General features: G+C 40.7%; 1 protein-coding gene across 3 annotated transcripts in view; it reads left to right on the top strand.

The window, feature by feature from the left end:
• The window catches only part of RELN (reelin), a 300,039-nt gene that overhangs the window by 108,992 nt on the left and 166,815 nt on the right, over positions 1 to 24,232 (top strand). For all 3 annotated transcript variants that reach the window (XM_081927578.1, XM_081927577.1, XM_081927579.1), the window contains 5 exons: positions 3,928 to 3,998; positions 9,584 to 9,616; positions 11,278 to 11,356; positions 19,606 to 19,702; positions 20,895 to 20,946. In XM_081927578.1, coding sequence (XP_081783704.1) covers positions 3,928 to 3,998; positions 9,584 to 9,616; positions 11,278 to 11,356; positions 19,606 to 19,702; positions 20,895 to 20,946 — 332 coding nt within the window. The remainder of the gene's footprint in view (positions 1 to 3,927; positions 3,999 to 9,583; positions 9,617 to 11,277; positions 11,357 to 19,605; positions 19,703 to 20,894; positions 20,947 to 24,232) is intronic.

The raw sequence follows: 24,232 nt of genomic DNA, 5'->3' as shown, positions 1-24,232 counted from the left end.
GTTAAGATCTTTTTTGTTGATTTCTTTTTTTTTAGATTAATCTGTTTTTTATTGTATTTTATATGCTGAAAAGTTTCAATAAAAAAATTTAAGACTTTGAGGGGTTGTTGTTTTTTAAACAGTTTTACCGAAGAGAAATTGTTGGTGAAAAGGGGAAAAAATAGATATAAAGTAAGAATTTCTGGATGCCAATCATTCTAATTTTATACCTGTTTTTTTCAATGCCACAAACATATAGCAGCAGAGAATGGTTATCCCACAGAAATAGCAGAGATGGGTGCAACACAGAAGCTAATAACAAAAATCTAACACAACAAAACCATTCCCAACTCCCTTCTTGCTGTGCTCAAACCTTATTTTAAACTGCCACTTCCCCCTCCCCTCAGTTACTCAAACCTCTGTCAATGTTTTTTTAAACAGCCACTTTTCTCCTCTCAGTATTTTTGCATCCCTGCTCAAACCTCTGTTGTTGTCTAAAACAGCCATTTCCTCTCAGTGATCCTCCACCCCAGCTCTACTTAAACTTCTGCCATTGTTTAAAAGAGCCATTGCACCCTTTTAGTATCCCTCCCTTCTCACTGTACTCAAACATCTCCTTCTTGCATTCCTCAGCTGCCTCATGTTTTTAAAGATAAAACATGCAGAGCCTTCAAATACTCCATTGTGTGAAGGTACTTTACTCAAATCTTGAGTTGTTTAAAACCATCATTTTCCTCTCAGTTCTTTCCATTCCTACTTTACTCAAACTTCCGCCATTGTTTTACACCGCCACTTTCCTCCTCTCAGGGTCCTGCTGTTGTGCAACCTCCTTTGCTCTCCTACCAAACCCTGATTTTATGCAAATCCAGGATTGTGTTGCAGCACTACAAATCCTTCAATGAGGGCTGCACAATGACAGCCTTATATTTTTATGTATATAGGAAGAAATGTAGCCAAATCTCTGTTTCCCACATGGTTGCTTCTGGAACATCTTATAACCAAATAATCCCAAATGTTTTTTGTTTGTTTTTACCATGTCTTCCGATAGCTGAATGATCACTAATGAAGTTGTTTTCCTTTTTTTGCACATGAATGCACATTCCATTTTGTGTCACTGGGAGTTAGCTCCGTGAATCAAAGGAGAATTAGACCTCTGACGATTAAGCGCTCAATTATGACAGCATCGTGGCATCTGGAGGTGTACTTTGTACCTACTGCATTTCAAAGAAGCAAAAGACGAGTTGTGCTGATTTACATTCATAATCCTCTTCAAAGACTCCTTTCAGCTAATTGGGGAAACAAATATTCTTTTCCACTTTCCTTTGGAAGGGGCTGTAGCTCTGTGGTAGATCACATGGCTTGCAGGCAAAAGGTCCCAACATCTCCAAGCGCTATCAAAACAGGGCTAAATCAAGGGTCAGGAACCTGTGAACCTCTAGATGTTGTAGGACTTCAACTCCCTTCAGCCCCAGCAAGCATGGCCAGTGGTCAAAGATGATGTCGGAAGGACCACAATTTCCCCATCCCTGTGCTAGATGGACCAATAGTTTGACTCAGCTTCGTATGTTCCTAAGCCCATTTCCATGAATTAACACCCTAATTTCTCAGGCCAGTGTGCGCTGTACACCTATGCAGGTAGGTAAAGGTAAAGGTAAAGGTACCCCTGCCCGTACGGGCCAGTCTTGACAGACTCTGGGGTTGTGCGCCCATCTCACTTAAGAGGCCAGGGGCCAGCGCTGTCCGGAGACACTTCCGGGTCACGTGGCCAGTGTGACAAAGCTGCATCTGGCGAGCCAGAGCCGCACATGGAAACGCCGTTTACCTTCCCGCTGGTAAGCGGTCCCTATTTATCTACTTGCACCCGGAGATGCTTTCGAACTGCTAGGTTGGCAGGCGCTGGGACCGAGCAGCGGGAGCGCACCCCGCCGCAGGGATTCGAACCGCCGACCTTTTGATCGGCAAGTCCTAGGCGCTGAGGCTTTAACCCACAGCGCTACCTGCGTCCCTATGCAGGTACCCAAGCCCAATACTATGGCACAATTCAATAGATAAGTGCCATACAGGAAACAAGGAATGGGCAAACGTTTTCAGCCCAAGGGCCATTTTCCCTCTTGGGAAACCTTCCAGGGGCCACATGCTGGGGTGGGGGGGCAGAGCCAGAGACAAACGTAGGCGGAGCTGTAAATGTAAATTTTATCTTTGTACAGTAGCTTCTCCACACTTCTCTCTATTCTACGTCAAGGCAAGGAAAAGGTATTATCAAATTAGTCAGGCAAAAAATATACTCCAGGATGTTCAAATCAGTGAGGAATGTGGTCTAGGTTTGGAGAGAGTCCTGGTGGCCAGGTAGAGAGGCTTAGAGAGGCATTTGGCCCAGGTTCACTACTCCAGTGGAAGCAGTATGGAAATCCAGGTTTGTGCTTCTCATGTACTATTTTTTTTCTCTGCAACCACACGGAATCCTGAGTCACAGCCTTGATTTGTACAGGGATGCCATGCTTTACCCCAAGTTGGTGGTCGCAAGCGGTATAAAATCAGCTTACACCATCTGTTGCCAGCCATTATTCTTCCTCCCAGGCCACCCAGCAGACAGGCTAGGCATTTCCATGATTAGCAATCAGGCTGTGCCAGTAATATCAGTGTGTCCCTGGCCAGAGGAAGCCAAATTAATGTAAACTGAAATCAAGAAGACCAAAGCCTGTTTTCAACCTGTTTCTGTGCTCGTTTACCATCTCTGCCCTGCACTTCTCTTTACCCTCTGTTGAAGGCACAACCAGCAGGGAAGTTTTGTAACAGTGTCTAAGGTGCTACATTCATTAAATGAAAAGAATGAACAAAGAATGGAAAATTCAAATCACATGATAATTTGAATGTGAAAAACATAGTTGTGCTGATTTGCAGCCCACTAACCAAGCAGAATATATTTTCCCTTCACCCCACACACATGCGGTTTTCATACACTGATTATCTTCTTTTTTGTATTCAGTGACAGATGTCCATATTGAGATGGTGTGTCAGGTTTTAAACAGCGTTCGAAACTCCCATTATTCTAGGCACATTTTGCGACAGGGAATCTCATTAGCGCAAGCAGTTTCCGAGCTCTGGGTGCAGTACTGCACCTAAGATTTCAGATTAAAACTGCAGAGTGGAAGGAAAGGAGGAGCTTTTTCTGCTTCCCCACTTCCAGCTACCTTCTGAAGACTGAAGAAGAGACCCTCTTAAGAATATTAGGGGGTGGGGAAGAACTAGACCATGTGAAAAATGAACATAATATTTTAGCTACAGTTCATAAATTTTCAGTTTGTATTCTTGTTATAAAAAACCACACCTAGACATTCCGTTGTTGTGCCCATAACCTAGGTTTGAGGTGCCATTTAGCTCCTAGCTTTCATATCTCGCTTTCTAACACTGGTTTTAAATATTGATATTAGCTGAATAGTCAGTTTCTTTTATTTTTAGGAATATGTTTGTTTTAAGAATTTGTGTTCATTTAGCTAGAACATGCATTAAGTAGCTTTTTGATCAGTGAAAAAAACACTGATAGCATGTTCAAATGACTATCTGTGCTGCGGTCTGTACTTAAATACAGCGGTACCTTGGTTCTCGAACTTAATCTGTTTTCAAAAACCAAGGTGTTGCTTCCAATTGGCTGCAGGAGCTTCCTGCACACAGGTCGGACTTCTGGCTTCCAAAAAACGTTTGCAAACCGGAACACTTACTTCTGGGTTTGCGGCACTGAGGAGCCAATTTGTTCGACAACTAAGCTGTTCGGGAACCAACACTGTAATTGCTTTTGATGTGTGGAGAGGTATTTGTCTGAAATGTGTATAGTGATGTGTATCTTACCATGCTCTTGGCAAACCCATATTTTCTGTAACCTAAATCAACTATTTTGTACCACAACTGAGCTTTTTACATTATTTAAGTTTTTTCTCTTTATATTTCCAGGGCAACAGCTACTCACAGGGGCCAAGTTATATTCAAGGATGCCTTAGCCCAACAGTTGTGTGAACAAGGAGGTAAGAGTTATTTTCATTTAAAATCTTACTCTTCCATATCCATTTGTAGTTGTAGACATTATTAGTACTTGAGGAGACGCATAGCTGATTGATAGACATAAAAGATGCAAAATTCTTAAGGATGTGATTGTGTTGTTCTTCCATACCGAAGGATCAGTTTCAGGCTTTGTTCCCATATGCTTGGCAAAACGCAAGCTGTTTGTTATTGAGCTTCTTGGTTGAAAAGACCTACCATGACCTCCCCACTCTGCTCAAGAGTCCGTCTAGCACGAAGATGAGCAGATGCAAAGGACTTGTGATTTGCATAATTGTGTAGAAGAGTGAATTTCAACAGATGCAGATTTTCTCACACCTGCATGACAAGCTCCATTAAGGCTCCCCTGCACTATATATTAAGGGCAGTACCACCGCTTTAAACAGTCCTGGCTTCCCCCAAATGATTCTGGAAGTAGTAAGCTCCTCACAATTCTGAGTTCCCTGGGAAGAGGGATTGATACTTGAAATGACTAGATTAACTGTCCTATCTAGAACTCCATTGATATCATTCAAACAAGTTCTGCATTGCCTCCGAGGTATCTGGGATGCATTCTAAATAGCTGCATTGAACCACAAAGCATCAAGTCCAATTTAGGCTGTAATCCTATACCTATGAGAAAGCCCCATGAACTCATTGGGACTTCCTTTTGAGTAGAGGTGTACAGGGAGTCAATCTTGGGTTTTTCCATTTAAATTTAGTTTGTAGATTTGGAACAAGTGAAAGGTATGTGGCAGCCTCAGGGACATTTCAAACACCACAAATGCTTTATGATTTCTACCTTTCTCTTGGCATTGTTCAAAATTAGACACTGAGATATATCATTGCATGTTTCTTGGCATTTTCCATCAATCGATATAATCTGAAAAGGTTGTAAATTCTGCACTTCCATAAAATTCCTGCTCTTTGTATATTGTATAAAGTCTACATTTAATAAGAATCTTCTATTTTGTTAAGAGTAGACAAAAGCAAAGGGATGTGTGCCACTCAGCGTGGCAATCTTCTTGTATTTACAATCAGGATTGTGTGCAGGTTTAAAGGGGAGGGGAAGACAGTTTATTTCAGAGCTAGGAGAACAACAAATGACTCAAGGCAGGGTGTGTGGGGTGTGACCAAAAGGTACCCCTGATGCTGTTGCGGCCGCTGCCTATCTTTTTAAAGTCAGTTTCTTTTAGGGCAGGAAGCAAGCTGTGGAGATGCTTTTAAAAAAAAGTACTGGTCCACAACTTTTGCACAGGGCACCACATGGGAAGAAGAATCTGTTGGTTCTTTTCCAAGGAGAACAAAGGGGCAAAGAGAGGGTAGGAGCCCTGCTTGTGGGCAGGAGGAGGAACTGAGGGTTTCATTTGTGGAGAAAGCAGAGCCTCACTGATTCTCCAGAGCCCAGAAAACATAGCAGACAAGGCTACGGCAAAGGTTGCCAACAAGCCAGGGGAAAAAGCAGCTTGACCTGCTCTTGCACAGATGGTTTAATATTTAGAAATCAACATAATAGTGTTCATTTGATTATCTAATTAATCGTTTTGATGAAATGTTAGCACTGATTTCTTTTCCCAATAGACCGAGTTTCAGAAAAGGTTCGCTTGTCACACCATTGTTATGGTTGCCCACCCCAATGACATTCCTCCATTCACTTTTTATAAAAATTGCACCTTATTCTATTTATTCTCCAGGAAGACGCTTTAACTCCTTCCAGATATTGGAGTAGTTGATATTCCTCTATGGACCGACTATATCCCTATTCCCAATTGCTATTAAATGGAATACAACCAAAGTAGAACCACTTATTCAACAAATATCGGAGCCACCCAAAATGTTTCCTAAGTCCACGGGAACGAATAGACTCTGGCAAACCATTTGCTCTAAGTTTGAAAAGCTCCACTTAAAACACTCCATTTCCAAAAGAGGTCACTAGACGGCCTATGAATTGTCACGGCAGCAGAAGTCAATTTAAAATTCAGCTGATGAAGTTCACTACAGGAGTGGTTAATTCGTTACATAGTCCATAGATCCTGTTGTCACTGTTTCTTTAATTATTTGTTGAATTTGTTCATCACTTTTATCTATGCATTTTCTAATAAAAGCAACTTACAAATATTTAAAATACCAAATGGCTTTGCCAGAGGGCAAATGGGCAAATTTAGCCCAGGATCAAATACTTTCCCCCCTCACTGTACTCTCACTGCTCCTGGGTGCAATTCATTTGAGAGCTTGCTGTTAACCGAAGCACAGCTATGGTAAGGTTATCAGATCTTTTTCTATGAATCCGGGGACACTTGTTTGCAATGTACATGTGGATGCTGACAAATCTGCAAATCCGGGGAGTTTCCCTGGGAAACAGGGACACCTGGTAACCTCCCTCTATGAGAAAATATCAAAGAGAGACAAAGAGAATGGCTCTTTCTCTTTTTTGCCTTTCTGAAGCAGGTTCCTCAGAGGCAGAAGACCCTCATGAAGCCCCAGTTAAAAGCAAATCCAAATTAGTTTACAACCATGATCCAAAGAACTACTCCAAGTGAACCCAAGATCTTAATACTATGCATATTCCTTATTGCGCGGGGGGAGGATTCTGTAATATTTTGCTAAATATTCCAGAAATGTATGCAAAGGAAACATGAACAGAAGGAAGCATTGCTAAGAATAATTATATCTCTTCCTCTTTAATAAGCATTGATTTGTGCTATTTAGATTTAAATTTGAGCACTGAGCAAACCAAACATGCCTCCCTTGGTGGGCTTTCTTGCCTTTTTAAAGCTGGAAAAATGGAAGAGATGATGAAGAAAGGTAATCAGTGTCCCGGAGTGTAAAGAAATACATGTGGTGAGTTCCAGAGCCCCATGCACAGAGGCTTCCCATTCTTAGGTATGAAAGAGAATTATCCGCCTGCTCTGTGGGATATGGGAAGCGCTCAATGTGCACAGTGAGTGCTTCTTCTCATAGGCAAGAGAGGGAAAGTGCCCCTGCAGGCAATCATTCCAAGTCACTTGTTGACTCGCATGTGAAGACTTTGCAACCTGAGTTATGAATTCATACCACCAGAGCAGCTGCTCTGATTGTTGCCTCATTTGATTGCCAGGAGTAAGTCGCCAGCTCCTCTTTCTCATTCCATTCTCTGTTCCGTCCTTCTCTTCTTGATATATTTTAGGTTGCTGATAAGTACACCACTGTGTGTATACAAGGACACAAATCATGCAACTAAAAACATGTATCAATAAACGTAACTTGTTTCCAAATTACATACGGTATCTACACCATTCTCCAATATTCCTTTAAGTGATCTTTTAAGAGCCATTGATTTCAGCAGAACACACTTCCAAGTCACATATGCTTGACAATGGAAACTTGCTTCAGAATTCATGGGAGAATGCCCATGAAAGAAAATTTGATTCTTAACCCACAAGATCCTCCTACAAGTCACCCAATTCTCCCCTTTGGCTCGAGAGCTGAAGACTCAACCTGGGCAGTGAGCTGCACCCAGGGAAAGACCTAGTGAGGATGCAGCAGATCTGTCTCCAGCCCAGTAGGCTACTGCAGGAGGAAAAGGAAGGATGTAGAGCTTCAGAAGATTGCCAGGGTGTGGGGAAAGAAGAGGGAAACCAGTAAGGGAAGACAGACATCAGGGGAGCAGGTAGCTGCAGTTTGCCTGTTCTCTTCCCGAGTATCCAGCTGCCATCACCTCACCTTCTCCAGCAAGAGATCATAACTGAGCTCTACTGGCTACCTCTGCCTTTCAAATTAGCCATCTTGCTTCCTGGTGAGTGCTGACAATTGTGCTGAATATCATGGGGAGAGATGAAGACAAGTCTCCAAAAAGGGGAGGAAACCCCTAAGAACATTAGAAGAACCTCACTAGATCAGATGAAAGCGCTGTCTATTCCAGCACTGTGTTCTCACAGGGCCAACCAGCTGTCTGTGGGATGCCCACAAGCAAGTACTGTGATAAGAACCTGTTTGCTCATGTGTGCCTCACCGTCACTTTGTGGAGGAGCCTGTCCCCTTGGGAAATTCTGCAATTCTAGATCTCACCCTCACCTTGGCTCCATAGGGCAAGGTTGCAGATTTGATCTTCTGCATTGCAGAGGGTTGGACGATGATCCTCAGGCTCCCTTCCGACTCTACAATTCTATATATTCCTGAAATAAAAGTATAGGGCACAATCCAACTAAATTTGGGGACTTTTTATCTCTGTTGATTTTAAGGAGTGTTAAACATCTGATCTCTCTCACTGAACTCTCTGAGTTTACTTGTAAGCCACTTGGAGAGGTGTTTGGGTTTTTGTTTTTTTTAAATCAAGTGGCTTATAAATCTTTTAATTAAACAAATGGGTTTGAAAATGCCTCAACTTTGGCTAAATTGTAGCTCATAATTATAATTTTGGGTTGGTAAGATTCTAAACTTGAAAATACTTTGAAAAGTGCTACACTCTATTTTATATGATGCTCCAGGTGTTTGACATTTTTGGACCTTAATTACAATATGTGAAGGTCAAAACTTCACCCTAGTGCAATAAAATATAAATTGTAATAAAGAAATTATTCCGGGGGATATAAAAGTATGTTCATCACTCGTTTAATGGTAACTTCACAGTTCCTCTATAATTTCTCAGATGAAGGATTAGAATTTAAAATTAGCTTAAAGGTACTTGAGGCAAAGAATCCCTAAGCTTTTTCAGACACTCTAGAAATTTGGGAAATGAAATGCCCTTAACATTAATTTTTTATGGGTGAGAAGTTAAGAACTGTCTTTTGTTAGCATTTAATACTTGCTTAACCTTACAAATAATTTATTTCCAAACCAAAAGGTAAGTAACTCATGCATGCTGAATTATTTCCCCACTCCTTATAAAATACATTTCTATTTCCTATGAATCCTAATAAAAATGTGTGCAAAATTATTGCCAACAGAACAAAAAATAGTGCATTCAATACATTTCTGTGCAAAATGCTGACAGGTATAAGGCTGGCTGTGCCTAACTTCACGTGTTATTACTGGATGGCTCAAATAAAAGTTTTGGTGCTAGTTCACAAATGCAGCTGAGTGTATTTATTAAAACTTTAACCAACTATTTTTCAGGGCAGTTGCCCCCACAAGTGATGTCAACAGCACAAGTAATGTCAAAATAAGCATAACAAATATACAAATTTCCAAGTTGAAATCCACATTGCAACCCCTTAAAATAAGCATCAAAACATCATCAGGACATATCGATTAATAAAAGGCAGCTGGAAATAAACACGCCTGAAAGAAATCATTAGGAACAAGGCCACATGTAGTGGTTTGGGGGTGTATAGACCTTGTTGTTAGTACCTATCAACCTAGCAATCCTTGTTGATGAACCCGAGAGCAATATCTGTGCTGTTATGGTCTGCTGGAGACCCACGTTCAAACTCAAACTGAGCTATGAAGCTCACTAGGTGAATTTAAACAAGATGGCAATGTGATGTTTGTTTAGCATGTGAGAAGAGCAAGATACATATGATATACAACATTATAACATTTTAATCTTCTGCCTTATTGAAATAGAATGGTGTTTTCTTCTTTCTTTTTGCAGCTCCAACAGAAGCTCCCTTGTATCCCCTTTTAGGTATGTCAGTAGAGTTACTATTGCTTTTTCCGGTTGCCGTGTTATGTTATTGTATTTGGATTTTTTGCTTTGCAAAAAAAAAAATAATGATTGCAAAGCAATCATGAAACTGCAGCTTTGAAAGAGTTCAGATATAAATCAGACTTGAATGAGAAATGAATATACTTAGTTCTACTCTGCCCTCCCATTGCCATTTGCTTATTAGATTTTGAATTGTTGCATCCTAAATATATAATATCTCAAATCTCTTGTCCTCAGGTGCACAGAACAAGCTCTGAGAAAGCAGCAAGGGAGATGTTACTGTATTTCTAGATTAATCCCAGATTAGACTGAAAATCATAACTGAATCTTTTCCAGCTCATTTTGGATCCCCTAAATGCTTAGTAAAATAGCTGACAGATGAACCTAACAGATGTCTCCCTGTCTCATATAAATATGTTTGAGCTCATTTGTTTATTACATTAGCCTTTTGCAGACATTCGTATTCTATCTCTGGCGGGTGGTGGGTATGTTTGTGTCAGTTGGCTCCACCCCCGAGCATGTCGGATGTTCTCATATTAGATGTCAGATCTGCACAGGGTCTGGGCATGTGGGCCTAAAATATGTGCTCTGCGTGCTTCATTTTTGCAGCGTGGAGACTGCAAGATATACTCATTGGGTCTGACTCCTATATGAACACTGACACCCAAGGCAAGGATGTTGGATAAACAATGCATCAGTGCCAGCAAAGACAATCATAATCCCCTCTCCCTTTTAGATAATATATACATTTCACTGACCACTATAGATGTTAATATATGTGAAGAGTCCGTGAGTATTAGAAACATAAAACAAGTATCAAGCAATTTGATAAATTCCTTCACCAGTAGTTCAAAACTCGAGAAATTAGCGGCTGGACCAGTGTTTCCCAAATTTGGTCCCCAGCTGTTTTTGAACTACAGTTCCCATCATCCCTGACCAATGACCCTGCTAGCTAGGGATGTGGTCCAGAAACAGCTGGAGACCCAAGTTTGGGAAATACTGGGTTGGACACTGGCTCACAAAGTAGGAGGGAGATGAGTGGAGAACATGAGAATGAAACCACTACCAGCTAATTGGTCCTGAAATGTTTTTTTAAAACAAGTGGAGGCCTTTGACATTATTTATATCAGGCACAGGCAAACTCAGCCCTCCACATGTTTTGGGACTACAACTCCCATCATCCCTAGCTAACAGAGCCAGTGGTCAGGGATGATGGGAATTGTAGTGCCAAAACATCTGGAGAGCCGAGTTTGCCTATGCCTGATTTATATTCTGTGGGATATGTATTCCACATGTGACAGAAGTAGGAGAAGTAGGAACATAGGAAACTGCCTTAGACCAAGTCATGTGGTTGGTTATGCTAGCTCAGCATATCTACAATGATTGGCCATTGCTCTCCAGGGTTTCAGACAGAAGTCTTTCCTAGGTGTACCTGGAGGCTGCCAAGGACTGAAGCTTAGACCTTTTGCATGAAAATTGTGATCCCTACCACTGTGCAAGAAGATCCAAAAAATAAAAGCGAAAGCAGGACATTTAGGACACCAAATCATATTTTCAGAAAGACGAGCGAGAAAGAGATTTCATTTGTTCATTTGATTTTCAAATTATGCTGGGAATTCTTTTCTGTCTTTCATTTTCAGCTGAAATGCACAGCGAAAGCATAATATTACGAGATGACTTTGATTCTTATCAGCTACAAGGACTGAATCCTGCTATGTGGTAAGTTTTGCTTCATTTTCACATTTTTACACTTATAGTATCATCTTTCCCCCACCGTATTTTTATTGTGACAACAGCAAACCCTCTTCCCCCAGCCCTCAAGTAAAGAAGCAGCACACTCAGGCCATGGATTTGATTAATTGTATTTCTGAGCTGCTTTCCATTCAGGTGAGTCTCAAAAAGGCTTAAAAGAATAAGAATCAATAGCAGTAAACATAACAGAACATCATAGCTATGACACAAAACACCACAGTTACAATGCCTGGGCCAATAAAACTAATACATTATCATTAATAAATCAACAATAAAACAATTATAGGCAATTATATTCCATAATATAAATGGGACGCAGGTGGCGCTGTGGGTTAAAGCCTCAGCGCCTAGGACTTGCTGATCGAAAGGTCGGCGGTTCGAATCCCTGCGGCGGGGTGCGCTCCCGCTGCTCGGTCCCAGCGCCTGCCAACCTAGCAGTTCGAAAGCACCTCCGGGTGCAAGTAGATAAATAGGGAGCGCTTACCAGCGGGAAGGTAAACGGCGTTTCCGTGTGCAGCTCTGGCTCGCCAGAGCAGCAATGTCACACTGGCCATGTGACCCGGAAGTGTCTCCGGACAGCGCTGGCCCCTGGCCTCTTAAGTGAGATGGGCGCAAAACCCCAGAGTCTGTCAAGACTGGCCCGTACGGGCAGGGGTGCCTTTACCTTTTTTATATTCCATAAAACTACACTAACAAAACAGCAGCTAAAAACTAGTCTAAACGTCATTATGTTCACCAGCACCTCATCCCATATACTACCTCAATAATTCACTCTGCTTCGTCTATTAAAAGAAGCGCCCAGCATGCAAGTGAATTCTGATCCAATAAAAAGCCAAACAGAACTGTTGGTTCCCCTCTGTCTCAAAAGACTGTTGGGCCCCCTGTTAGTCTCACCTGCTCAATCTGCTGGAGCATGTCTCATCTAGGGTTTGAGACTCAATGGCTGCCCTCACCTGGTTTAGCCAGCCAGTTGAAGGTGTTTCCCAGGGTGTGGCCACTGTCACATGCTGACAACTGGTAGGAGCCACAGGTGAGTGCTGAGTGCAGGGTGGAAGACGAAAGGTGGATGAACTACTGCAGAAGAAGCATGACACCAGGCACGCCATACACCCCATAAACAGAACGATACTATAGCAAACTCATAGATGTCTCATAGATGTGTGTTTGTGGAAAGCAGTCCAACTTCCACCCAGGCTGTCATCCTCCAAACTCAAGCTTTCACCAAGAGATTTGAATAAACTCCGCACACCTTTCCCCAGGAATCCTCACTCTCACTGGAGAGCACCACTTTTCAGCTCCCATAAAAGGTAGCAATACAGACAGACAGATGTATGAGATGTTCAGCAGTTGGCAGCAGATGTACCCTAACACTCTTCCCAGTGCTTCTGCTCTAGAAGAGCTGCAAGAGAATCGGGTGAGCAGATGGTCTCAGTTACCTCTCCCCCAGCCCCATGCTCCTACTGCTTGGCTAGACAGTCAATGTCTTATTCTTCTCATGCTCCATTAGCATCTTCTCTGCCATCGTCTCCTTTCTTCAGCTGCTCACACTTGGATGAGAGCCTTTGTGCTATCAACATTTGTGGATTATAATGCAAGGCTGCAATCCTGCACAGTTCTAGGAAGACAATTACCATCGATTTAACTGGAACACATGCACCTGTAATTTCACAAACTAACATCCTCACACCTTAGCGCAAATTCTACATAATACCCCTTTAGAGTTGTCACAAGTACACACTGTGAGTTGCACAGGTCATACGTTGGTGTTCAACCTGAAATTCAGGCAGTTGTATCATTTATACCACCAGATTTGTTATTCCTACCCAAGGTATACACATACAGCGGTTTATTGGCATCTTACAGGCCTGTAATACCTTCAGGGACTCCTTTTATCTTGATGGTTTTTCTATCACGCAAGGAGTAGCATACTCTCTCTGAAAGTAATAAATGCAGTGAAACAGTTGTTGCGAAACTAGCCTCTGGGTCTCTTTAGGTTACTCACACCGAGAAAATTTGAAGTGTCTCTTGCAGGGAGTCTTCTGTCTTTATCAGTGGGGAAAGAGGCATTCTAAGACAACATTTATATGTACCTTGACTGGTGAGGTTCAGATTGCGGCCAACTCTGTGTTTGCTGCTACACTCAGTTTGCTCTCAAGGGGCTTAGTGTTGTTTGCAAGATGTAGTATACAACCAACAGAGGAACTGCATAAGGAGGACCTTTGAAACCACCCCATACTTTCTTGGTAACTTCCCCAGACTTTGGAACTCCCTTACTCGCTCCTTGTTGTCCTTCCTCTGGCAAGTGTTCCAACAGGCTTTTGGGAGCTGACTGCTTTTATTGAAATGGCTGGTGCCGTGCTGTTTTTATTGTAATTATTTGTATAGTTTTAAAAGATTTTTTAATGTGTGTGTAGATATATATATCCCCGCCCAGGACTTAAGTCACCCAAAGCCTCCTTAGATGGAAAACTCTAAGCTAGAGTCTTTTGGGGGCTGCATCCCTCAACCAGAGCCACTACCCTCACACTCACAGACCCTCCATCTGGCAAAGGGAACCACATACCTGGCTGTACTTAAGCGATGCAAGGCTTTTTATTACCCTTGTTCATTCCGCAGTGGGCCAGGGAGGACTCAGCTGGGCTGCAGACCTTGTGAGATCAAGTTGTCAGTTTGGAGCTGTCCAATGTCCTGGTGCTGATCTTATCTACTAATTAATGGCACCCAACCCCACCGTCCTTTCTGCACTCCTCTGCCCAATCAGCTTCTTACCAGGCAGGTGGGCTGCCCCAAGTCCTGTGCATAATATTTTTGAGCTCTAATGGGCTTGTCCAATCCTTTCTTCTCGAAATTTTGTGTGACATGATTTGTTCACATCCTCAAAGCTTGGGGATTTATTTTTCAAATTTAGATGGGCTTAGCTTTGTCTTTTGGAAAGTGGGTTCTTCCTGTTGCTGTAGATTTGTTCAGAATATTATGTTCTTGGACCTCAAAGAAAATGCTTGCCTTCAAGGCTTCAGAGAACTTGGTTTTGGAAATGGACTGTTGTGCTTAGAATCTTATCATATATCGGGTCAAGAACATTTTAGCAATCTCTCGTTTTCTTTTCTGTTTTGAAGTGATCCAACTTCCTAAGTTTCAACTTTTGGTTTAACATACCTATGAATTTGCATATTTACATCTGCTTAGTCACTTAAGGGCTTGTATCCAAGTCGTAAGGGTTGTATCCAATGCTAGTCTCACCTAGAGCAGACTCATTAAAATTAATAGCCATGGCTAACTTTAGTCCATTAATTTCAGTGTGTATACTCTATAACTTAGATACTGTACAAGCTTTAAAGTCCACCCCTCCCCCTGCAAAATATGTCATGCTACTGGTAACTGGATATTTTTGTTTTATGCAAGGAAATTAGGCACTTTCAAAAGGAAAACCTAATTGGAGTGGCAGTACGCTATTTGATTCTCGGGAGTAAGCTCCATTGAGTTCAAAGGTCTTACTTCTGAGATGCATAGAATTGAGCTGCAAATAACTCTTTAGTAACATCAGGCATGCACACAAGTATAATTGAAGCCATTTCTGTATTTGAGATGAAGAATATTTGAGGTGAGCAGCAAAGGCAATTAAGAAAATTGCTTACAAGCACATTTTCTGTAAAATGACACTACAGATAGTGTCAAGAGGATATGAACCTGGTTGCTGGAAGTTCTCTTTCTTTTCATTTGATGCCCTAATGATGCTACTAATATTTTACTGGCATGACTTCTTCAACTTTTTATTTTTAAAATTTGTGTGTGTGTGTGTGTGTGTGTGACCAGCTCTAAGCCATTTAATTTCCGAAGCAATACATTTCAAAGTCGACATGAAGGCTTGGAATCAGGATTTGCTCAAAGCTGTTCATGATTTTATAAAGAAAATAATCCTAAAGGAGATGAAAGATGATAAAAAAGAGATGTTCCAGCTAGCCAGAGCTCTTCACAGTATTTCCTAAACCAGATTATAGAGGAGAAGAATCTGAGCAGCAAAGCCACTTGATATGCATAGAGTTTGAGAAATTAAAAAGAGGGAAAAGGCCTAATAAGGTCATCCAGATTAACCTGTAGCCAGAGATGCATCTCCTGTTCTGTATTTACAGAGAATGCAGCCTAAGCACACATTTGTATACTAGCTTGCATTTTAAGCTCAGTTTTGGGGAAAGGAAGAGTTAAGATTGAGAGAATTAAATTGATGGTGGCAGTCAAGCTTAAAAGGGATATCAGGCTAGCAAGTATCAGAAAAGTATCAGAAAAAATAGCTACTTGTATGAGATTAGCAAGAATCAGTATTAAATCTTTTAAGTGCAAACTTGATGATAGGGGTTGTCAAGTGTAGGTTGTCAGCCAGGTTGAATGTGGCACCCGTAGTTGTCTATAACTTTCCCTCTTGTCCTTTTCTTCCTTTGTGGAGTTGACAATTGGGAAGACAAGACAGATGTAGAGCAGAGAAGGCATGATCTGAGGGGACATGATGAAGCAACCTTGCTAAAGCTAAGCATGACTGGGTCTGGTTAGTGTCTGGATGGGGGGGCTACCTGAGAACCCCACACATATCAGTTTGAATTCCATGATTGAAGGAAGGTGAGATATCAATGTAAGAGTGAGGCTCCGGTTTCACTTTGCCTGCTTAATCTCATCATCCTGGTTCAGATATCACAAAGAAGAAGGGGAAGAAAAGAGGCCAACTCACTTAGGCCACCTTGTATTCCACGACAGAAGAAAGGTGGGATATAAAAGTAAGAAAGAAAATAAATAAATAACTTCCCCACTTCTTTTTTTAAAAATGCAACACATTCTCCCAAGCTGCTTTCACAGAGCATCTATTTAAAAGCTGACAATTGGGAGACCTAAGACACAAAGTTTGCAGCATTCTAGGTGAACCTTAGTATATGGCTAGCAGGGCATGTTCAGTGGGCAGGCCTATTCCAATTGTTAATTCCTCACAATGACACAGTACTGAGATTGTGTTGTAAATGACTCTGGGCACACTCCTGAAGTCCTACCCATTTTCCTGTTCTGTTCTTTGAAGGGGATTGCAAACACAGTGATTTCCCTTAGGTTTTGAAATTAGCAGGGCACCCGGCGCATTTTGCGCCTAAAGTTTCATCATTTGTGAGTGCCTCGAGAAGCCTGGGTGCCATTTTTTTGTGCCCGGCTGACACTCAAGGATTACTCAAATGTATGTGCTTTGAAGTCTGTGTTAAGGATAGACAATATGTGAAGGAGTTTAACAATAAAGAGAAGAGTGTTTTGAAAACTGAAGTATGGTACCAATATTTTTATTGTAAACACCAAATTAAACATGTATTAACAATTTCTGATAAAAATGTTATATTAACAGTGTGTCACTTATGTGAATGGCGTATTAGTTCATGCTTATCAAAATAATAAATAAAAAGTTTTGCTAACCCCGCCCCCAGATGGTGACTAGACATTCTGTTTAGGTGCCCACAACCCAGGTCCCAGTAGCCATTTGGCTCCTAGCTTTTCTATCCCAATTTCTAACACTGATTTCCCTACTGCATGCATGAAGAGTTCCCTCTTCCCCCACAGACGGCATTATACTTAAAGGGAGTCAAAACAATATACTACATTAATAGTTTACCATTTTCAAGGGAAAACACCTGAAAAAACACGACCCAGTCATCAAGTATTCTGCCCATTAGGACTCCTCAGGCTATAGGGATTGGGAAATAGACAGCCCTAACCATTTTGCTGACCTAACAACCAGCAATTCTTGTCAAAAAGTTATCTTGGAGAATAAGGACCGCTAGCAAGTAATTCATAGAATACAGAGCTAACTTCTTGTGATTTAACAAGCGTTTAAATCCTGCCCGCCCCCCGCCCCCCCAAAAAAACATTTGGGTTAAGGAAAGCACATTTCCTTAACGGGCAGTCATTTTAATAACAGCACATCTACAATCTCATGTTCATGGGCAGCCTTTTGGCAGCCTAGCCTTCTATTTAGTCCATCTGTTGCAATGGCATCATGCCTGTTTATGAATTGAGTAAGTCTTTTGTAGCACTCCAGGTGCCTAGCAACTGTTGTACAAATACTTCAGCAAGGGATTGTTGCATTTAAAAAAAAATGTCTAGCATTAGATGTTCTTGCTAGGTACTTTTTAGGAAGTCAAGAATGTCCTCCAATTTGAATTCTCAGTTCAGTAGACATATATATATAACAAAACGTTGGCAGGACGTTCTTGTAAATAAGACAGAAAACAAAAGCCAATCAGTTAGCTACACCCTCACTTGTCACTGTTTTGGATTATTGTCATCAAGTTAATCCTTTCATTGCACCCACTCCCCTGGTGGATCCACCGGCTAAAAAGTGAACAAATATGTCGTACAGAAGAGTAGTTTTATCATACAGGTCTTGGGGAAACGATCTACAATAAACAAAAATATTTCTAAAAACTCTCAAATCAATCTACGTGACAGCAGCCTTATAACAGCGGTCTGTGCAGAAACCTAAGCACATTGCTGCATGTATTACTGTTGAGCCAAAGGTGTGTTTTCTGTTTATCCTTAGGCAAGATTCATTAGCCAAAAGGAAAGGCTGCCAAGTACCCAACAAGATTTGTAATGCTTTGCTGCTTTGGTACAGATGGAAAAGGCTTGCATGCCCATTACTTATGTAAACAAGAAGTACACATAACCGGGTATATTTGTGCTGGGATCACGTTGATCAATTCAAGACTTGACTTTAATTACCAAACTCACAAATCAGAATGTACGGAATACAAACATGAGGGGAGAAGCTGGAAGGGAAGACTGAAAGAGAAGCTGGGGCATGAGGGCACATAACCTGCCTTAGGACACCACATGTGCCCAAGGGATGTCCCATAATAAGGCAGATGTTATACATTTAGTTTATGATGGGCATGTAACAGGTGGTGGGACTCAAGCACAGCTCCCCGCAATGTGTACGTGTACACACAGAGATGCTGTACAAGGGGAACTGATTGTTGATATTCCTTTTGGAGTGGGGGGTCAGTCTGCGTCCCCGTCCAGAAACCACAATCCTGTATCTATGAAAGCAGAATGTAGAAGGGAAAAGCAGCCAAACCAGTTCCTTTGTCAATATAATGGCTTTGGCTGGCTAGTTAAGTGCCACAATTTAGCTTAAGTTGCTCTGTGCCATAGAACATATGGATGGGCCTTTCCCTCAACCCTCACTTAGCTGCTATGTAGGAGAACAGTATGTAGAGTTAGATGTGTGAGATTTGGAAGCTGAAAGGTGGAGGCTGAAGACACAGGGAACTCTCCTGGGAAACTAAAGGGGAAGCAAGGGAGTGTTAATGCTGTGATAGCCTCCATCTTATGTTCAGGCTGTGTATATGTGTGTGTGTGCGCGCGCGCGCGTGCGTGCGTGCATATAAATCCTAAAGCCATCACAATCTCTGCTTACCATCACCCCAAGGAAAGGGAACCCTTGGTAAAACCGGGACCCCAGGAGTCTCTCACAACTCAGAGATTGGGGTGGGGTGGTAACAATACATATACCTCCCTTCTGCATTACAGGGAATGCTGCAAATGCATACTGTGCCATTGCTAATCTGCAAGTGCAAAGCAGCTCTTACTGCGTAGGGGTTTCTAAACAGGTCCATGCTATATAGGTGTTCAACGCTGCCCATCACACCTTGGGTGCAAAATAAGTAGCAGAATTAGTCATTTTGTTTGAATAAAAATACTATTAGAATCATTTAAATAGTCGACTGTTATTGGACTAAATAAGTGATACTGGGTTAATAATGGGACACTTTGGTCCTCTTGCCATCAGCCCATGATGATGCCAATTAGCTGTTTTTCTCCTACTTACATATACTGTGCTTAGAAATAAAATCTGTTTCAAAATTATCCTTACTGTAATACCACACAGTAGTACTTGCAATATTATATTTGTTACATTTGAAAACTAAAACATGGCTGTAGTTGAGGGGAAAAACCCATTCACTTGATTTAAATATTTTGAATTAACATGAGGATGTTTTGTTGGTGGGGAAAGTGTTAAATGGAGCGTCTTATAGGCAAGCCAAATAACAATTCTGCTTTGGATGGTAATTTGTTCATTAACTTGAGTTTGGGGACTCCTAAACAGACCTTTCCTTCCCAAAGTCAGAATTTTCAAGCCTCTAATTTGCTTTTCAGCATTTTCAACTCGACTGTGTTCTGTTTTCCTGCAGGTTTGAATGTAGTAATTGTGAGGTTGGAGACCAATGTGGTGTAATTATGCATGGCAGTGCTGTCACTTTCTGTGAGCCATACGGGCCAAGAGAATTGGTAAGTGCCTGTTTGCGAAATTGACTGATTTGTGGAATTTCAAGTTTTCAATTCAGAAACTGTCAGTTTTCTTTACATGTCACTGTCAACGTTACAGTTGGGGGGGGCGCATTCTGGCTCTTTTCCTTAGCCCCCATTGCTTACTTGTACTTCTCCCCAATGCATTGCATTCCAATATACCCTTTCAGATTTATACCTTTATATATTATTTCCTTAAATCACAATCCTAACCATTTCTACTCAGAAGTAAGTCTTGTTGAATTCAATAAGTCTTATTCCCAGAAATGCAACCTTAAGGTTTCAGTCTTAAGCAGCATTGGTGTATTCGTTGCTTTGTTTCAGCATTCAAGCCAAGACAGACTTGCAAAGTGGAATTAATCATCTAAGGTGCTGGCTGCACAGCAAGCGCTGTGCTCGCAGCATCACAGGATGAGCCATCCAATGGCAGAATATAATGCTCTAAAGAGGAAGGATATATTAGAGGATAAACGAGCACCAGCATGGCTGCTGCTTTCATCGTGTGGGCATTCAAAAATGGAGATACGAACTGTGAAACTTTCTCATTTGAAGTTGCTAACTCCATTAACTATGCAGAATTTAAAATATTATATATATATATTTAAAAGCCTGGATAAAACCCCCAGCCAGTTAATTCTTTCTGGCACAATTGCACATGACTCTTGATAAATAATGCATGTTCCATATTAATAGGTGCAATGCATAACTTGAGACCATGAGTCCTGTTAAAAATAACTTTAAAAAAGTAATAATAATAAAGGTTGCACATCATTATTTGGATTGCCTAAAATAAAACACTGCTTTAAACTATATTCATGCTCAAAAATAACCACTCACAAAAACAAGAAGTTATTTGTTTACTATTTAGAATGCTTAATTTGTAGGTAAGATGATAAGGGTGCAAAATCTATTTAAAAATCGCATGTTCATTTCATAATTACGACAAAAGCAAAGATTTTATAACTTGCATATGGTAAGATAGCAATAGTTGGAAAAGCAGAAAATAAAATATCCTTCATTTCTGAGCTTGCCGCTGTTGAAAGTAACTGGAACAGAGTCCAAGGCATTAAACTTACAGGGTTCAAAGATTCTCATTTGTATTTCCAAGAAAACTACAATAAACTAATTAGTTTGCTGATTCAATGCAACATTTCTTCTTTTCCCTTCTCCATAGACTACAAATGGCCTTAATACAACCACAGCTTCTGTACTCCAGTTTTCTATTGGTAAGTTCATATATAGTGTCTTCAATTTTAAAAATATACATTTTAGAAATGAAAAATACATCTCAAGTTTTTAGTTTGTTTGTTTTTTTAAAAAAAGTATATCATGAAAAGTTATCAGTAAATTTCCATGTAGTAATTAGTTCAGTGTGTGCTGGAAAAGGAGATATGTCTGAAACTTTGAGAGCGTGAATATCTGCTTTCCTTGCTCTAAACCTTGGGTCCCCAGATGTTTTTGGCCTACAACTCCCATCATCCCTGATGACAGGACCAGTCATCAGGGATGATGGGAGTTGTAGGCCAAAAACATCTGGGGACCCAAGGTTGAGAACCACTGTAAACAGTCACCGTTTTAAACATACCTTTTATTTTAGCTCATTATTTTGTATTTATCCAGAGGTGTTTAATGAATGCAGAATTACATCATTCATATATATTTAGCCAATACACATTTTAATCCTATCATGTCGCAATACAGCTATGGTCAGGCTGAAGTCCTCCTATCATCAAAACTGTGTGGGCAACTAGTTAAACCCTGCTGAGAATTATTGAACATTTGTATGATGTGTTAAACCCTGCTGAGAATTACTGCACATTTGTATGATGTATTAAGCAAAGAGGGCAAGTGGTGACTTGTGGTTTTTGACAGGCATAGAAAAGTATTAATTTTTTGAAGACATGATTCAATTAAATGTGTGCTGGAGGAAAACGTTTTAGTGTATAGATAACTCAATAAGACCAAAGAAGCAATGTTGACTGTTTCCTCTGTGGAATTCTAGAAATGTATTTCTAAATTAAATTCTCATTTTAACAAGTAATTCTTCTAGCAGGGTATACCTCAGTAGAGTTGTGATTAAACTGTGGAGATACTTGCTGGAAATGAAAACTATCAATTCGATTGACACTGGGGTGCTTCTCCTCTACTTTGAATTAAATCTAGATGCCAGAAGGTTCCAAAAATGTGTAATACGTTTACATTGACTTATTTATCAGACATTTAAATATTACTTTAATATCACTTGGAATACCACTTGTAATTAGTAAGGCAGCTAAGGGGGTCAGTTGTGATATTGGCATCTCTCAGTCACAATACGTTGCTTTCTGCTCAACGCTGATCTTGTTCATTGTGATACTCATGTGCCTGAGAAAAGAAAGGAAAGTCTGCTTTCCATCTGTCCAGTGTGCACCAGCCATAGAGTGTAGGATATAATAGAAAGTGGGCTTGTATATGAGCTAAGTAATAATGTGAGAAATTCATTCCACCAAAGCATTCAGCACTGGAATCAGTTGTGCCTAATTAAAAAAGTAATAATTGTGATTGCTCCAAGCACATTAAAACTTAGTTAGATTTAGGTCTGCCCTCATCCACTTTTAAACAAATGTTGCCCATGAAAATACTTAGGCTAGAATAAATCACAGACACTCAACAATGCAAACAAATGAATATTTTACTCACAAGAGTTTCAAAAGCAAGTTTCCATCTATTGGCAGTAAAAAGAGAAAAGAAAAATTATGCTCCAAATGACTTAAAAAGAAAGAACTTGGTTTCCTTACAAAAAAGATCATGTAATCTTTGGTTAGCAAAAATGCAGGCTGTAAAACATGTGTGCCAATAACTGCATATTACAACAAGACAGAGAGATTGACTCAAAGTCACCCACTGAGCTCATGGCTAAGTAGGGATTTGTTAAAGGTAAAGGTAAAGGTACCCCTGCCCGTACGGGCCAGTCTTGACAGACTCTGGGGTTGTGCACCCATCTCACTTAAGAGGCCAGGGGCCAGCGCTGTCCGGAGACACTTCCGGGTCACGTGGCCAGCGTGACATCGCTGCTCTGGCGAGCCAGAGCCGCACACGGAAACGCCGTTAGTCCTAGTCAAACACTAAACACCAACACCAACATTGCAATATATTATTGCAGGTAGGAATGGATGGAAGTACTGTATCAATTTTCTTTCTTTTACTTATTCGGGTTTCCAATAAGTTCAGTTTTTGGTTTTTTTAAAATCCTCATGAAAATTGATCAGCATTTTAGTGCATATTTCTTCTGAATACACACATTGGCCTAAAAGAAGGCAATTTGTATGTTCCTTTCATTCTTATGCACACTTCCCCCTAATATGCCAATTTCCTTGGTTGAAGAATTGCATCACAACATCCAGAGAAGTACGAATTTTGAAGGATAGTTACATTTAAGTTTGTGTTGTGGTTTTGGGAAATAAACGTTAGGTAGGTTCGTGTTAAAATGTGAAGCAAACAGAATTTCTCCCCCACCCATACAAGTACCAAACTCTCATATGCAGGGTAGCTGAGGGTAAAGAAAAAAAATACTCACTTTGCCCAGGGTGGGAGTGAGAAATGATCACTGAAATGATCAGGGAGGATCAAAGAAAGGGACATGGTTCAAAGAGATGAAGATGTGAAAAGAGTTAGGGGAAGGAAGTTAGAACCTTTCAATATGTTCAAGGTGTGTGTGTTTTTTTAAAAAAACAATGTGTGGGAGCATTAAGATAGTCAAACTGCCAGCAACAGTGTAAAATCATATATCCCAACAACAGGTACTTCAAGCGACTGCCGGTTGTGCAGTTGAGCTCTAACACTTTCTATCTGCTTGTTGCAAAGCTGTAATATATCTTACATTGTGCCAGCAACAGACTGCACATTGAACACCCTATGCAACAACTTAATACACATCTTTCATCCAGATCCTCTCCATTGCCAAAACACCAGGCATGAATCAAGTAATTTGAGTTAGAGGAAAGGATAATGACTAAGGATTTAAGCAAAAATGGCCCAGATTTCATGCTAAATCCCAAAGCTCCTTAGATCATGCATATGAAAGGATAATTTCCCTGAGAAAATTTCATTAAATGCATTTTCAAGTAGTACCACATGTTCAATAGATCCTGGGCTCTGCTAAATACAAGCATCCAAAATATTGAGCTGCTAATAGTTTGTTGCTATTTTATTGAGCTGGTGAACAATTATTCCTGTCAGTTGAGTTTAGGGTGAACTTACTGATGCAAGAAACTATTATTATCCCTAAAGAGTACAGCTGATAACATCTACAACATATAACAGCCTTTGCAGATTCACACTAAGATGCTGGATGTGCATGTTTCCTGTGAATTAGTGCTGGTTTTTCTTAACTCAGAACTGAAATGGTATTTTGCTCTTTCTTGCTGACTGCCCTAGTGCCAAATCATTTCTAGCCATTTCACTTTTCCCTCCTCATATGCTGCTACATTTCAGCAAGACTAAATGCTCTGAGTTACTATAATGTGCAATGGG

The sequence above is a fragment of the Podarcis melisellensis genome, assembly GCF_964234715.1.
Source record: "Podarcis melisellensis genome assembly, chromosome: 10".
NCBI lineage: Eukaryota > Metazoa > Chordata > Lepidosauria > Squamata > Lacertidae > Podarcis > Podarcis melisellensis.
Note: the sequence above shows the minus strand (reverse complement) of the source record. Positions and strands in the feature narration are given on the sequence as shown.